General features: G+C 39.1%; 1 protein-coding gene across 1 annotated transcript in view; it reads left to right on the plus strand.

Moving 5' to 3' along the window:
* IL13RA1 (interleukin 13 receptor subunit alpha 1) overlaps positions 1 to 17,813 on the plus strand; it is a 58,262-nt gene that overhangs the window by 35,972 nt on the left and 4,477 nt on the right. Inside the window, exons 8-10 of the mRNA XM_082609498.1 lie at positions 18 to 150; positions 5,318 to 5,414; positions 8,411 to 8,495. Of these exons, the coding sequence (XP_082465624.1) occupies positions 18 to 150; positions 5,318 to 5,414; positions 8,411 to 8,495 (315 nt within the window). The remainder of the gene's footprint in view (positions 1 to 17; positions 151 to 5,317; positions 5,415 to 8,410; positions 8,496 to 17,813) is intronic.

Below are 17,813 nucleotides of genomic sequence, written 5' to 3' on the forward strand. Positions count from 1 at the left end.
TTTATTTTATATCTAAGGGTACAATTTGTTTCATGGTCCCTGGTGTTCTTCCTGATACTTTGAACACAGTCAGAATAAGAGTCAAAACAAATAAGTTATGCTATGAGGATGACAAACTCTGGAGTAATTGGAGTCAAGCAATGAGTATAGGTAAGAGAATGGGATTTTATTAAAAGTTAAACCATTGATGCATGGAAACTAAGTTGAAGCAGAAAATTGATTGTGGGAAAGGACTGTTCTTCATTCTTTTTTAAAAATTGTATTTATGTTTGGCTGCGTTGGGTCTTCATTGCTGCATGCAGGCTTTCTCTAGTTGTGACAAGTGGGGGCTACTCTTCGTTGTGGTGTGCGGGCTTCTCATTGTGGTGGCTTCTTTTGTTGCAAAGCACGGGCTCTAGGTGTGCAGGCTTCAGTAGTTGTGGCACACGGGCTCAGTAGTTGTGGCTTGCGGGTTCTAGAGTGCAGGCTCAGTAGTTGTGGCGCACAGGCTTAGTTGCTCCGCAGCATGTGGGATCTTCCCAGACCAGGGCTCGAACCCGTGTCCCCTGCATTGGCAGGCAGATTCTTAACCACTGCGCCACCAGGGAAGTCCCTGTTCTTCATTCTTTTTTTTTTTTTTTTTTAATTTTTAAACTAGTTTAATGTATAGCCTCAAATCATTTGGAATATTATCCGTAATTCATATACTCTGTATCAAATCCATACCAATATTTGCAAAACACTGCCGCATCTTACACTGTTAGGCCCTTATGTAGAGAAACCATTTTTATTTTATTTTATTTTATTTTTTTATTAGTTTCTGCTTTATAACAAAGTGAATCAGTCATACACATACATCTGTTCCCACATCCCTTCCCTCATGCATCTCCCTCCCTCCCACCCTCCCCATCCCCCCCCTCCAGGCGGTCACAAAGCACCGAGCTGATCTCCCTGTGCTCTGCGGCTGCTTCCCACTATCTATCTACCTTACGTTTGGTAGTGTATATATGTCCATGCCTCTCTTTCGCTTTGTCACAGCTTACCCTTCCCCCTCCCCATATCCTCAAGTCCATTCTCAAGTAGGTCTGTGTCTTTATTCCCGTTTTACCCCTAGGTTCTTCATGACATTTTTTTTTAATTCCATATATATGTGTTAGCATACGGTATTTGTCTTTCTCTTTCTGACTTACTTCACTCTGTATGACAGACTCTAGGTCTATCCACCTCATTACAAATAGCTCAGTTTCGTTTCTTTTTATCGCTGAGTAATATTCCATTGTATATATGTGCCACATCTTCTTTATCCATTCATCCGATGATGGACACTTAGGTTGTTTCCAGCTCCGGGATAAACCCACGCACATATGGCCAACTTATCTTTGATAAAGGAGGCAGGAATGTACAGTGGAGAAAGGACAGCCTCTTCAATAAGTGGTGCTGGGAAAACTGGACAGGGACATGTAAAAGTTTGAGATTAGATCATTCCCTAACACCATACACAAAAATAAGCTCAAAATGGATTAAAGACCTAAATGTAAGGCCAGAAACTATCAAACTCTTGGAGGAAAACATAGGTAGAACACTCTATGACATAAATCACAGCAAGATCCTTTTGAACCCACCTCCTAGAGAAATGGAAATAAAAACAAAGATAAACAAATGGGACCTAATGAAACTTCAAAGCTTTTGCACAGCAAAGGAAACCATGAACAAGACCAAAAGACAACCCTCAGAATGGGAGAAAATATTTGCAAATGAAGCAACTGACAAAGGATTAATCTCCAAAATTTATAAACAGTTCATGCAGCTCAATAGCAAAAAAACAAACAACCCAATCCAAAAATGGGCAGAAGACTTAAATAGGCATTTCTCCACAGAAGATATACAGACTGCCAACAAACACATGAAAGAATGCTCAACATCATTAATCATTAGAGAAATGCAAATCAAAACTACAATGAGATATCATCTCACACCAGTCAGAATGGCCATCATCAAGAAATCTAGAAACAATAAATGCTGGAGAGGGTGTGGAGAAAAGGGAACACTCTTGCACTGTTGGTGGGAATGTGAATTGGTACAGCCACTATGGAGAACAGTATGGAGGTTCCTTAAAAAACTACAAATAGAACTACCATATGACCCAGCAATCCCACTACTAGGCATATACCCTGAGAAAACCATAATTCAAAAAGAGACATGTACCAAAATGTTCATTGCAGCTCTTTTCACAATAGCCCGGACCTGTTCTTCATTCTTGACGTCAGCCAGAGGATACTTGCAATTGAAATGTATTTTCTGTTTAATTGTTGTCAGATCACTCAGGGTTAATTTACAATATGCAACTCTTGGAAAATTTGCAGTCCAAATGGTGTTATCCTCTCTTCTGTCCTGTCTGTATCTTTGTTAACAACCTGAACAAAAATATAGAAGGCAGGCATGATTAAATCTGCAGATTGTGCAGTGCTAGAGTACTATCCTATGTGCTGGTAACAGAATCAAGAGTAGGGCAATGACCTTGATGGCATTTTATAGAGATAAACACATATCTAGGTTTGAAGAAAATCAGTTTCATTTATTAATTGAGAGGCTGAGCAAGCTATCTGCCAGGGTCAAGTACAGGATTGGAAAGACATGTCCCTTATGGATGTGTGTGCTGTGGGGTGAGGGATAGGGTTTTATTTGACTGTAAGCTCAAAGTGACTCAACATCGGTCCCTTAAATATCCCCCAAAGGCATATTGCAGTCATAGGCAGCAGTGATAGTGCAGCATCCAGAACAAGGGAATGCTGCAGGGTGGGGCACAGTGTCCTGGCCACATCAAAAGTATACAGTATTCCATCTTGGGCACCACATTGTAAGAGGTGCATTGGCAGACTGGAATCTTTCCTTGAAAGGGTAATCACGTTGAAGAATCTCAAAATTTGGGGAAGAACAGTTAACGAAGTAAGCTTAGGGAGTCATAATTGCTGAATTCTAATATTTGAGGTATTGTCAGGTAGAAGAGGGAATAGGCTATCTTTTTTGTGGCTCCATGGGCCAAAACAGGACCAACCTAAGAACTTTCTAACAGCTATCTAACAGTCAGAGACAGGTTATTGAAGTAGTCAATTCCCTATTAATTGAAAGACTGAACAAGCTATGTGCCAGGCAAGGTTGTATTAGTTATCTATTATTGCATAACAAATTACCTCCAAAATTAGTGGCTTACAAAACACATATTTGGACACAACACTGTAAAGCAACTATACTCCAATAAAAATTAATTAAAAAAAAAAACAAAAAACAAGAAAACACAACATTGTAAAGCAACCATACTCCAATAAAAATTAATTTAAAAAAGGAAACAAACAAAAAACACATATTTGGGACTTCCTTGGAAGTACAGTGGTTAAGACTCCATGCTTCCAATGCAGGGAGCGTGGGTTCGATCCCTGGTTGGGGAACTAAGATCCCACGTGCTGTGCAGTGCAGCCAAAAAATTTTAAAAAATAATAAAAAATTAAAAAATAAAAAACACATATTTACTATCTCACAGTTTCCATGGCTCAAAAATCTGGGCATAGCTTAGCTAGGTACCTCTGGCTCAAGTTCTCTCATAAGGTTCCAGTCAAGCTGTTGACTGGGACTTCAGTCTCATCTGAAGGCTTGACTGGGGCTGGAGAATCCACTTGCAAAATCACTCATATGGTCATTGGAAAGCCTCATTTCCACTCTGGATGCTGGATGGAGGCTGTAGCAGGTTGCATCATGTGCCCCAAAAAGATGTGTTCAAGTTCCAACTCCTGGTACCTGTGAATGTGACCTTATTTGGAAATAGAGTTTTTGCAGATGTAATCAAGTTAAGATGAGGTCATACCAGCTTAGAGCAGGCCCTAAATCCAATGACTAGTATCCTTATCAGAAGAAGAGAGGATACACAGAAACACAGAGAAGAAGGCCATGTGAAGATGAAGGCAGAGATTGGAGTGATGCAGCTACAATCCAAGGAATGCCAAGGATTCCTGGGAGCCACCAGAAGCTAGGAAGACGCAAGGAGAGAGTCTACTCTAGAGCCTTCAGAGGGAGCATGTCCCTGCTGATACCTTGATTTGGGATTTCTAGTCTCCAGAGCTATGAGAGAATATATTTCTCCTGTTTTAAGCCAACCAGTGTGTGGTGATTTGTTACAGCAGCTCTAGGAAACTAATACAGAGGCCTCTCTCAGTTCCTTACCATTTGGATCTCTGCACAGGGCTACCTCATGACATGGCAGTTGGCTTCCCCCAGTGCGTAGTCCAAACAAGAAAGAGCATATGAGAAAACACCCAATATGAGAACTGCAGCCCTTTATAACCTTATCTCAGAAGTGACATTCCATCACTGTTGCTATTCACCCATTTAGTCCACCCCACCCTTAAGGGGAGAAAATTATACAAGGGTGTGAATATCAGGAGGCAGGGATCATTTAGAGTCATCTTAGAGGCTGCCTAACACAATGTTAGGCCCTGAGATGCTTTCCAGATTTTCATGCCCTGGTGGAAAAGATAAGCATATATTGGGTTGGCCAAAAAGTTTGTTTTGGTTTTCTGTAAGATGTTATGGAAAAACCTGAACAAACTTTTTGGCCAACCCAATAAATAGACATGCCATTCTAAGTGTAAGGTGTAGCAAGGCAGTTAATGAAAGTCTTTGGAATTGGACAGTGCTGGGTTTGAGGCTTGACTCCATCACTTACTAAACCCTCTGGACAAGCCACTGAACCTCTCTGAGCCTTACACTTCTCATCTGTATAAGTGGGAAATAATATTATCTATCTCTTTAGCATAGATATAAGCATGCAAAATTACCTAGTATGATATCAGACATACAGTAGTTCCTCAATTAAGAATAGTAGTGGTAGTTGTTGTTAGGATTATTTTAGGTCTTCTAATAGTGCTAAGTAACCAATAAGAAAAGATAGACACTGTTAATGAGATGACATATTTAACAAATATAACATCTTTGTTAATAGTGTCTGAAACCAGTTAAGGTATCCTGGTTTCAGATAATCCTTAAGGTGATTTTTCATCCATGGAATTTTAGGCACCAGAGCAGGACTTTGTTTTTCACTATTAAGATAACAAAAGATTCACTTTGTTACAAAGCAGAAACTAACACACCATTGTAAAGCAATTATACTCCAATAAAGATGTAAAAAAAGATAACAAAAGATAAGAGAATTGAAGAGTTTTGGGAAATATGTTGGTGTAGAGGGCAGAAATATCTGTAATCTCATTAGTCTAATACAACTGTTGCTTGGTTTATTTCTAAAAGGGTTTTATTTCTCATGTCTTTCTCTTTGTTTTTCATTTTCCAGGTCAGAAGGCCAATCCAACATTTTACATAACCACGTTACTCATCATTCCGATCATTGTTGCAGCTGCAATCGTAGTCCTTCTGCTGTACCTGAAAAGGTAAGGCAGCTGCCCAGGAAGGCTTGACAGTTTCTGCTACCCTGGTTGCTATGGTTATTCTTCTTTGTGGGTGTGTTTGATGTTTCCCCAGTGTTTTGGAAGCATTTTGGCTCTACCTGGCTTTTTGGTAGTATGGCATGGCAAAGAAATATTATTGTGCCCATTTTCTGGTGAGAAGAGTGTTGGATCCCAGGGCTCTGCTCAGGCAGTGCTCTCTTTGTATATTTTTAGAATTGTTGATAAGACCTATGTTCACTCTACTCTTTCAAATGCCTAATTTGTCAACAGTTGGCTGGTAGCTTATAAGTTTTAGAAATGGAGACCATTACCAATTAAATGACTTGTCTAGTGTGAATGCAAAACAGGTTGCTACTTAATGCTACAGGAAAGAGAACTTCAAGTTGTCTCTAAGTTACAGCACTCATTCCTTGAGAATGTTTTACTTTCTCGATTTCATCATAAGGACTAGTCTGGTGCTATTATTTGCTCTTTTGGTAAATACCTAAAGTTAGAATAAGGTTATTAAGCTGGTTCTAGAATCAACATTTTATCATTATTTCAGTATTCTTTAAACATACGTTTGTTGAGTGCCTATTTATGTGCCAGGCACTGTTGTTATTGCTGGGGTTGTGGCAATGAACAGAACAAAGTCCCTATCTATGGTTTCACGTAGTGAGTAGTAAAGTTGTGGAGTCGGGCTGGGGAGAAAGGCTAGGAAGTGATATGAGGCTCATCTTACATAGGATGCCAGGGAAGGCCTCTCTGAGAAAGTGACATTTGAGGACAGAATTAAAGGAGCAAACCAGTCAGATATTCAAAGAAAGAGTATTCTAGGCCAAAGGAACAGCAAGTGCAAAGGTCCTGAGGCTGGAATGAACTCCATGTGTCTTGTTAGAGGAGCGCATGCAAGGGGGGAGAACAACAGGAGATGAGGCTGAAGAGGCTGGCAGGGCCAGATCATGTAGGCTGTGGCAAGGAATTGAAATGTTATCCTAAGCATGATGGGGAAACATGAGAGAGTTTTAATCAGTGGAGGGATGTGATTGGATTTACTGTCGTAAAAGATCATTGTATTGCTGAGTGAAGACTTGACTTGGACAAGAGTGGAGGCTGGTAGACTAGTTAGGAGGTAGTAAGAGATAGTCTGATGTGGAATATATTTTGAAGGTGGAATTAATAGTGCTTGCTGATGGCTGCTTGTCTTCGAAGGTGCGAGGGAAATTGAGGATTCAAGGGTAACTCTTAGATTTTTGGCTTCAGCAACTGAGTGAATGCTAGAGCCATTTACTAAGATGGAGAAGATTGGGAGGAGAGCTGGCTTTAGGGAAAAGGTGAGGACTTCAGTTTTGAACATGAGAAATTTGAGATACCTATTAGATATCTAAGTAGAGATGCTAAATAGGTACTTGTATACATGAATCTGGAGTTTAAAGGAGAGGTTTGGGCTGGATATAGAATTTTGGGAGTCCTTGGCATGTAAATGGATTTAAATCCCTAAGACTGGAAGAGAGCACTAATAAAGTGAGGGAGATAAAGAGGACAAAAGAGAATGCTGGGACACATCAACATTTAGAGACCTAGGAGATGAGGTAGGTCCACCAAAGGGTACTACTATCAGATGCAAAAATAGAGAGTCCAGACAAAACTTTCATTCTAAAATATACGTGCACCCCTACGTTCATAGCAGCACTATTCACAATAGCCAAGACATGGAAACAACCTAAATGTCCATTGACAGATGAATGGATAAAGAAGATGTGGTACATATATACGACGGAATACTACTCAACCATAAAAAAGAATGAAATAATGCCATTTGCAGCAACATGGATGCAACTAGAGATTATCATACTAAGTGAAGTAAGTCGGAGAGAGAAAGACAAATACCATAAGATATCACTTATAAGTGGAATCGAAAACATGACCCAAATGAACATATCTATGAAACAGAAACAGAATCACAGACATAGAGAATAGACTGGGGTGGTTGCCAAGGGGGAGGGAGGTGGGGGAGGGATGGAGTGGGAGTTTAGGATTATAAGATGCAAACTATTTTTTTTTTTTTTTTTTTTTTGCTGTACGTGGGCCTCTCACTGTTGTGACCTCTCCCGTGCGGAGCACAGGCTCCGGACGCGCAGGCTCAGCGGCCATGGCTCACGGGCCCAGCCGCTTCCACGGTATGTGGGTTCTTCCCGGACCGGGGCACGAACCCATGTCCCCTGCATCGGCAGGCGGATTCTCAACCACTGCGCCACCAGGGAAGCCCAAGATGCAAACTATTATGTATAGAATGGATAAACAACAAGGTCTTACTGTGTAGCACAGGGAACTATATTCAATATCCTGTGATAAACCATAATGGAAAAGAATGTGAAAAAGAATGTATATATATATGTATAACTGAGTCACTTTGCTGTACAGAAGTAATTAACACAACACTGTAAATCAACTATACTTCAATTAAAAAAATTTTTTAATTAAAAAAAAACAGAGGAGACAAGTAAGAAAAAGGAAGAAAAATTAAAGAGAATGCCCCCTGTTCTCGGAAGATTATTTTTTTCAAAATTATAAACAGCAAGCTCCCATCTGATCTGTGATAAGTAAAGCACCATTATTATTTAAATGATAGAGGATAACACACACAGCGCCACACACACAATTATAACTATGTGAGGTGATAGATGTCACTTTGTACACCTCAAATTTATACAATTTTTGTTTGTCAAGTATATCGCAGTAAAGCTGGAAAAATTTTTTTTCATTGAAAGGGTATAAGTAGTCTGCTACCGATGGGCCCTCTGCTTTATCCACACTTGATACTTTTAGGAGATCGATTTCTCAGCTTGTTTTAGAAATTTTTTCACAACTACATTATCACTAAAGATGACCTGTGTACCATGTCTTTTGTCCAAGCCTTCTTTTAATATGGCTGTATTTAAGTGGGACATTTCTATGGAATGGAAGGTTTGATCAAAAATGTCTCTGTTTTCTTAAAGGCTCAAGATTATTATATTCCCTCCAATTCCTGATCCTGGCAAGATTTTTAAAGAAATGTTTGGAGACCAGAATGATGATACCCTGGTAAGCACTGACTCTGTGAAGTTTGAAATTGATTTCTTGGGGGGGGGAGGCTATGGGATTTAAAAAAAATTTGGTAAAACATAAAATTTACCATTTTAACCAGTTTTAAGTATACAGTTCAATGGCATTAAGTACACTTACAGTGTTGTGCAACCATCTTCACTATTTCCAGAACTTTTTCATCATCCCAAACAGAAACTGTACCCATTAAGCAATAACTCTCCATTCCCCTCAACCCCTGGTAACCTCTGTTCTGCTTTCTGTCTCTCTGAATTTGCCTAACCTGGGTACCTCATATAAATGGAATCCTACAATATTTGTCCTTTTGTGGCTGGCTTCTTTCACTTAGCATAACATTTTCAAGGTTCATCCATGTTGTAGCATGTGTCAGAATTTCATTTCAAAATTGGTTATTTTAAACTACATTTTACCTAAAAGATTAAAGAAGAGCTGATTTAAAATGTTGTATCTCAGGCCAAGCATACCATTTAAGAAGTTCCCAGAATACTTCGCCTGTCTTGTATCACGGGGCTTCATTCTCTCTCTGGGGTAGGGAACATATTTGATCTAAACCTGCAGGGGGAGGAGCCTCCTTTATGAAACTAAGCCAATAGGCAGGTCTTCTGACTGGAGTAATTTTTAAAACTTGATTTAGGGAAATATAAAGATAAGGTAAACAACTGAAATAGATTGTGTTCATGCTATTGCCTGGACAGCTGGCCTCCGAAGACATGGAGCTAGAGCAAACCCACCCGAACTGTTAGAGTTAGTTGGCTGAAGACTCTCACGCTAGAATTTGTGGCTGGAAAAGCTAAGACCTTATGGGAACAAAAGAGTTTGAGGCTTCTCTGATAAATACATTCACCCAAATAAAATAATGAAGGCACTAAATGAAATAAATATCAATATTATTATATATATCTTAAATTAGTAATTTCAGGCATAGGGCAGTTAATTCAGGGAAATAGTACAGCATAGTAGATAATAGCCTGCGCTCTGGAGTCAGATTGTCTGGATTCAAATCTCTGCTGTGTCATTTACCGTCTATTTGACCTTAGGTAAGTTCCTTAGCCTTCCTGTGCCTCAGTTTTCCCACTTGTAAAAAGTGGAGGTAATGATAGCACCCGCCTCATAGTGTTGTTATGTGGATTCAATTAATTTAATACATAGAAACCACTTAGTGTGTCTGGCACATTATAGGTGCTTAGTAAATGTTAGTGCTTAGTATTACTATTGATAATACTTTCCATTTATCTTTAATGCCCAAACGATTCTTGTAATAACGGGTGATACACAGTGGCTAGGGAAGGAAGGCAGGGAGGCTCCCATGCTGTCAGAGGAAGAGCCATCTGGATAACTTTTTCACCAAGTCATGGGCATGGGCAGTGGGTAACTGTGCCAGATATGGCACCACTAGCCAGGGAGGTCCAGAAGTCAGGTACCTGATGAAGGGCTGGTATACTGTAACCAAGGTGACGGTGTTTCTTCAGCTTTGAGTCACAGTCAACTGCAATGCTTGTAGGAATATAGAATCCTGGGCCCTACCTTCAGAAGTTCGGATTCACCAGCTCTGGGATGGGTCCCAGGAATCTGCATATTTCAAAGGAGCCCAAAGATGATTCCTCTCCTGGCAAGATCATTCACGGAGCGCACTTTGAAAATCACTGTTATAGATATTTTCCTTAGGATCACCCGTGTGTCTTCAGTTTGCCAGCTACTGAGACAGATGCTGGAGGTTGAGAATTGTGCAAGTATTCTAACAGCTCCTCTAACCAGTGATTGGAAGTCTACCATGTGTACACAGTGTATTAAATGCTCCATCTTCATAACCACCCTGTGGTGTAGGTGCTGTTAGTACATTTCACAGATGAGGAAATGGAGCCTCAGTGAGGTTAAATAACTTTACTGCAGCCACACAGCTAGTAGATAATAAGGTGAGATTTGACCCAGAACTGTCTGATTCTAGACTTTTCTCTTACTTTCCACTATGCTGCATTGCCTTTTGTAAGATAGGATGTTTGTCCTCAAGAACCTCACTACCTCCTTAGAGTTCTGTATGATAGAAGTACCAGGTTGGGATAGGGGAGTTCCGAGAAACAGATTTGGAGTCGTGTTATGGCTGACCTTATATGAGAAGGTATTAGGAATATCATTCTTTGTTTTTATAACTTTTTATTTTATACTGGCATATAGTTGATTAACAATGTTTTGTTAGTTTCAGTTGTACAACAAAGTGATTCAGTTGTACATATACATGTATCTATTCTTTTTCAAATTCTTTTCCCATTTATGTTGTTACATAATATTGAGCAGAGTTCCCTGTGCTATACAGTAGGTCCTTATTGGTTATCCATTTTAAATATAGCAGTGTATACATGTCAATCCCAAACTCCCTAACTATCCCTCCCCCCACCCTTCCCCCTGGTAACCGTAAGTTTCTCCTCTAAGTCTGTGAGTCTGTTTCTGTTTTGTAAATAAGTTCATTTGTATCAATTTTTTTAGATTCCACATGTAAGCGATATCATACGATATTTGTCTTTGACTTACTTCACTCAGTATGACGATCTCTAGGTCCATCCACATTGCTGCAAATGGCATTCTTTCCTTCTTTTTAATGGCTGAGTAATATTCCATTGTATATGTGTACCACATCTTCTTTATCCATTCCTCTGCGATGGACATTTAGGTTGCTTCCATGTCCTGGCTATTGTATACAGTGCTGCAATGAACATTGGGGTACCCTTTCAGACCATGTTTTTCTCCAGATATATGCCCAGCAGTGGGATTGCAGGATCATATGGTAGCTCTATTTTTAGTTTTTTTAGGGAACCTCCATACTGTTCTCCATAGTGGCTGCACCAATTTACATTCCCACCAACAGTGTAGGAGGGTTCCCTTCTCTCCACACCTATCATTCTGACAACAACCTGGAGGGAATGGATTAGAGAGGGGAGGCGCTAGCACAGTAGCAAACTGGGAACCTAGTCCTGAAGTTGCCCCACAGATGTTTTGTTTGGCCAGCATGGTGTATTTAAAATTTTTCAATTTGGGATCTTAAGCAGGGCATGCACTCTACCAGTTCATCTCAGGCCCTACCATTCCTAATTCCCACTGTGGTTTCACATGTTGACCTAACATGCCAGACCCCTGAAAAGCATTTGAGTTTGCTACCCCTTTTAGCAGAATGAAGACAGTCAAAGTGCCATGACACAAATGTCCAGTATCTGTGAAAACATGTTTGGAGTCACTGATATATACAAGACATACAACCAAAGCATTGATGAGATACAAATTTCCAGCTTAATAAATTTCTAAAAAGTGATAATATCCAGTGTTAACAAGTGGATGGGGGAACTGGCACTTTTCATGCAACGCTGGTGGGCCTGTAAAATGGTATGTGTTCTTTCTGGAGGGCAACTTGGTAAAATGTAACAAGAATCTTTGATCTTATAATTATTTCTTTAGGAATCTATTTTAGGGAACTAGTCCAACAATGGTACAAGGATGGTCAGTGCAGCATTTGTTTCTAAAACGAAAAATTAGAAACTAAGGAAACATCAACAATCAAGAATAAGTTTTTTGAAAAGTTACATTTTCAAAGCATTTAATGTCCTAGCAAAATACTCACGGTGTAAGCGTAAGAAACATATCATAAATGTGTAGTGTATTACAATCCTAATTTTTATAAAAAACGCATCAATATATACATAGAACAATGAGTGGAAGGAAATGGGTCAAAATAATCATCTCTGGACAGGAAGATTGTGGATAATTGATATTATTCTCTCTCTACCTTTCTGAAGTTTCCAAATTGCCTGTAATGAGCATGTATTACTTTTATAATAAAAAGAAACGCTGTACAAGTCATTAAGGGAAAAGAGAATATTGTGGTCATCCAGGTCTGTGAGATAATAGGGGTTTGAACTTAGGTGGTAGCAGAGGAGATTGATGCAAGACACATGATTAAAGGAAACTCATTACGACTTGGTGACTCTGTGTGGGTGATGAAAGGTGGCGAGAGTAAAAAATAATTTCAAGGTTTCAAGCCTGGGTGATAGAGTGAATGATGGTAACATTGACAGTGAAATCAGATCAATTATCTTTCTCAGAGATGGGAAAATTGCTTTTTTTTTTCAATTCGCTGTCTAGAGGATAATATGTTGTCCTGATGAGTCAGATAATTCTATAATTTAGTGAGGTGGATATACTGACAAGATGGACCACTAAAAGCATAAGATGTTTTTGTTTGCGGTGGTTGCAGACCATTAAATAAAACCAGTGTTTAAAACTAAAAGTATAATAAAAATGCCAGACAGGGGAAAGGGTAATAGAACAAATTTCCATGTTTGCTTTTTAACCAAATGAATAATCTACTTTCTCTACATGGCAGCAGTTCTCGAAAATTGAACTGCATATGCAGCAGAAAGACTGTCCTTTTACTTCTAAAATCATCGAATTAGGGAATGAATAATTATGGAGTGAACATTGCCCTAGAGGTCATCTAATGAGGTGTATGTTTACATGTTTAGTTGTCTTTAACTATACATTTTCAAAACTCTAGATTCTAGTCCAACTCCTCACTTTAAAGACGGGGACATTGGGGACCATGGAGAAATTTCTCAAGGACTATCACATAGAGAGAGAATTGCAGAACCTGAAGTAGAAGCCATTGTAGCCCAAATTTACCAACTTCTAATCCCAAGAAATAATCCATGCCCTTTCTAAACAATTTCTTCTTCCACGCTGCACCATCAGTAGTGGTTGTTAAAAAAAAACTTATTTAGGTGTGGCCACCAGTAAACTAAATCTTCTGTATCATTTTCCTTAAGGTTTCTACTGTTTTGACAATGTTTTGTTCATCACTGTAGTAACATTTTGGCCAGCAGCATTTTTTTCCTGTTGCTTTGCTGTTTGCCTTTTCTGTGTGACTAATTGGGCTGCTGGCCATATTTGGGGGGTAGGGGGGCTTTGTGGAGGGAATTGCTTCTCTTCTGCATCTGCATTTCTTTCTCGTCCATAAAATATTATCTATTCTTCCTCCGCTTCTTGGAAACCAATTACATTTTCAGTACTGTGCCATTTTTGAATTCCTGATTGGAAAGCAGCTATTTAACTTGGAGTTGACTTCCAAATACTGCTGAATTTTTTTTTAAACTTCAGTGTGTATCTTTAAAAGCTAAGCTCGCTTTCCTACATAGCCAAAATAGCATGGCCGAACTTTAAAAATTATTAATTCCTTAATATCATCTAATACTCAGTCCATATTTAAATATTTCCAGCTGTCCCAGTTGTCAGGAGACAGATAATATCCAGTTGTCCCACCATTAGTGAGATGGACCACTGTATTTAAGGTGATAATAGCATGTCCCCTCCTGCCATCTACACATTTCCTTCCTCCCCTTGCCACCTGAAGATAATCTGTGTGGTGTTAATGTTAGCACCCTGTCAACTCTTCAGCTGATGCTTTTTTTTTTTTTTTTTTTTTTTTCCGGCATATGGGCCTCTCACTGTTGTGGCCTCTCCCGTTGCAGAGCACAGGCTCCGGACGCACAGGCTCAGCGGCCATGGCTCACGGGCCTAGCCACTCCACGGCATGTGGGATCTTCCCGGACCAGGGCACGAACCCATGTCCCCTGCATCGTCAGGTGGACTCTCAACCACTGCGCCACCAGGGAAGCCCCAGCTGATGCTTTTTATTGGCCAATTTGTATCCTTGCTTGAATCAATAATCTCATTAGGGGTTGTGAAACAATGATGATTTTTCTCATCTATCATTTAATCTACATTTATAAGCTAACATTTTCCTACAAAGCACTGCTTTCAGTCCTCAACTAGGCTTCTTAGTTGTTCTGAAATTCGGTTTCTGCTAGAAAGGTAGGGAACATGTTTAATTCTTTCCCTTTAATTATCAATTTTTAAAGTGAGGGTTTGAATTGATAGCCACCTCAAATGGTACCAAATTAGTCCCCTCCACACCACATTCAACAAGTTCTTTTTAAGCTGCAGTGATTTTTAAGGCGTGGGGATCTACAATTCATATTGTACAACTTTCTATTGTGTCTGTTGCTCTGAAGAAGACGGGGGCACATAATCAGCTGACTTGTACACACAAGGCCAGTGTTTTGCGTGGTGCTTAGGTGCATGAAACCCACTTCACCTCTGTTGGCAATTCGCTGTGGGAAATAACCAAATCTTGAAGGTACTCTTAAATTGAAACTTGATGTTCCATTATTCTATGACTTTTGTTTCTTTCTTTTAAAAAAATTATATATACATACATGTATTTTTCTAGGATGACTAACAACTAAAAGCCAGTTGTGTTCACCACCCAAACACTGATTTTTTTTCATCTAGGATGTTTTTCATCTTTGGCCATTATTCTATTGTTGATTACCTTGTTTAAAAAATCAGCAGGGTAAGAATTGAATTATGGACTGTAATTTTGTGGATTTTTTTTCTACAAGTAATTTTAAAATTAGACTGCCTTATAATTCACAAAATTGAATAACAGGTCAGAGCCTTTGCTTTTGTCCCTTTTACCTTACATAGACATATTCATAGAAGCAGTGCTCAGGTAAAGGCCCTGATGCTGATGATGGGTGAAAATGAGAGTAATCAAAGTTTCAGGAATGAAAAAAGGCAATTAAAAAATTAATGTTTTCTTAGAAGCCACTTCTGCTGCATTGTTCTGATTGCTTTTTTCCTGTCCAACACAGTTAAGCATTGGGTCTAATGAGCAGAAACCAATGAAAATGTAACATTCAGGGTGCATTTTTTGTTGTTGAGGTTGTTTTTTGTGGTACGCGGGCCTCTCACTGCCGTGGCCTCTCCCGTTGTGGAGCACAGGCTCCGGACACGCAGGCCCAGCGGCCATGGCTCACGGGCCCAGCCGCTCTGCGGCACGTGGGATCCCTCCGGACCGGGGCACGAACCCGTGTCCCCTGCACCGGCAGGCGGAGTCTCAACCACTGCGCCACCAGGGAAGCCCCAGGGTGCATTTTTTTTTACAACTTTATTGGAGTATAATTGCTTCACAATGGTGTGTTAGTTTCTGCTTTATAACAAAGTGAATCAGTTATACATATACATCTGTTCCCATATCTCTTCACTCTTGCATCTCCCTCCCTCCCACCCTCCCTATCCCACCCCTCCAGGAGGTCACAAAGCACGGTGCTGATCTCCCTGTGCTATGCGGCTGGATATGGGGAGGGGGCAGGGTGCATTTTTTAAATTAAAATAATTTTTCTTTTAAAAGAAATATGTTTATTATAAAGAAATGAGAAATACAGATGACCAAAAGAGAAAAATTAATCTTGTCATCCAGCTATAATCATCTTTAAGGTTATGAGAACAGCATAGAGGAATGGAAATACAGTCATCCCTTGGTATCTGTGGGGGATTGGCTTCAGGACCCCCTCGGATACCCAAATTCACGGACGTTCAAGTCCCTTATATAAAATGGTGTAGTGTGTGCACATAACCTATGCACATCCTCTGGAGGGCTGACTGCACTTTTACTGGTAAATGGAATAATAGTAGCAACAATAATAATAGCAGTTCATACTTATTGAACTTTTGCTATGTGTTAGACACTTTTCTAAGCACTTCCTTTATTAATTTGCCCCCATCCTGCAACAGGGATTATCTCCACTATACAGATGAAGACAGTGAAGCACCAGAGGGGTTACATGTAACTTGTTTGAGGTTACACTGCTGCTACCTAGCAGAGCTAGTATCTAAATCTAACTAACAAGAGTTAGAGCTGGGATCTGAACCCAGGCTTCCTGATCCTCCAGTCCACACTTTTAACAAATTATATAACATGTTTTAATAAAATGCTCATATTTATCTTTATTTGTATTTAACAGATGAAAAGGAAACAGGTGGAACTGAAGGAATTTCTGAACTTTTGACAAACTATAAAATAATTTTTAACAATTATTAAAGACAGCAATTTTTCCATATGTTCTTCCCATTCTCTCCCCATTCTTAAAGTTGTCCAGGATCTACATTTCCAGTGCATAAGACCATTATATACTATATCGTCTCCCTATAGCCCTCTTTAGTCTTAATTCTGTATGGTATGTATTTGATGCTAACCCCCGATCTTTATGTTGATGTCTCTCCAGTCATTTTGGTTTTTGAAACTCCAAAAGTTTTCTCAGGAAGGATTCATGTGACCAACATTTCCTGGATTATTTACATATTGATGGAGTTTCCTGCATTAATAATTGAAATTCATTTTAGCTAGATATAAAATCCATGGCTTACGTGTTCTTACCTTGGGTATCTTAAATATGTCGTCCATTTTCTTCTGGCATAAAGTGTTGTCAAGGTCTGCTGACAATATAATATTCTTTCTGTATTAAAACACTTGGTCTTTTTTGCCTGCTTGTCAAAAGATTTTTTCCTTCGAAGTCCAATAATTTTACTAGAATATGTCTTGGTATTAGTCATTCTGGGTTGATTTTCCAAGGTATATAGTGTGCCTTTTCAGTATGTAGTTTCAAATCTTTTTAAAATTTTTCAGTGAAAATGTCTTCACTTATAGACTTTGTTATTCTGTTCCCTTATTTTCCTTGCCTGTCTTCTATATTTGTCACATCCTTTCAAATAATTTTCATCTATCTTTATTTCTCTTTGATTTAAAAAATCCTTCTTTTCATCTTTTGTTTCTCTTAAGGTATTATCTGTTGTGTTTATTTGCCCCTGTGTTTCCTCTAGCTAGTCTTCATTTCTGAAATGATTATTTTCTTTTACTTCTAATTGTTTCTTGGGTGTTACCATGTCATTTCTGAATTGTTCTTATTCTGAATTTTTATATTCTTTGACATCATGCACAGTTTTTCATATCACATAACTTTTTCCTAATATACTTTTGCTAGTTTTGAAATATTAGATTATAATTTTCATCTGTGTATATTTTGTGGACATCTTTCTGGCATCTTTTATTCCATAAGAATATTATTCTGTTGCTTATTTTTACATGAAACTAGTTTCCCTAAAGTTTTAGAAGGAGACTTGATTTAGGATAGTTTTTTTTTTCTAATTTCATGGCTATAGAGTTCCATCTTCTATTATCTTTGACAATTTTTCAAAACTATAGTGAATTCCTTTCTGAAATTTGGCTCTGCCTGTTCACCTCGTCTACTTTTATCTGGACTTTATAGTTTGCGTCTCTTGTCTGTGTCCTAGCCAGTGTGGAGTCTGTTCCTATCAGTTTCTCTTCAGAGTGGGACTTTGCCCAGGAAGGCAGCTTTGGATGGTTTTGAGAGTTCATAGGGCTCAGGTGGCTCTCAGGCTGTTCTGTGGACTCCT

This window comes from Mesoplodon mirus (assembly GCF_964341445.2).
Source record: "Mesoplodon mirus genome assembly, chromosome: X".
Lineage (NCBI taxonomy): Eukaryota > Metazoa > Chordata > Mammalia > Artiodactyla > Ziphiidae > Mesoplodon > Mesoplodon mirus.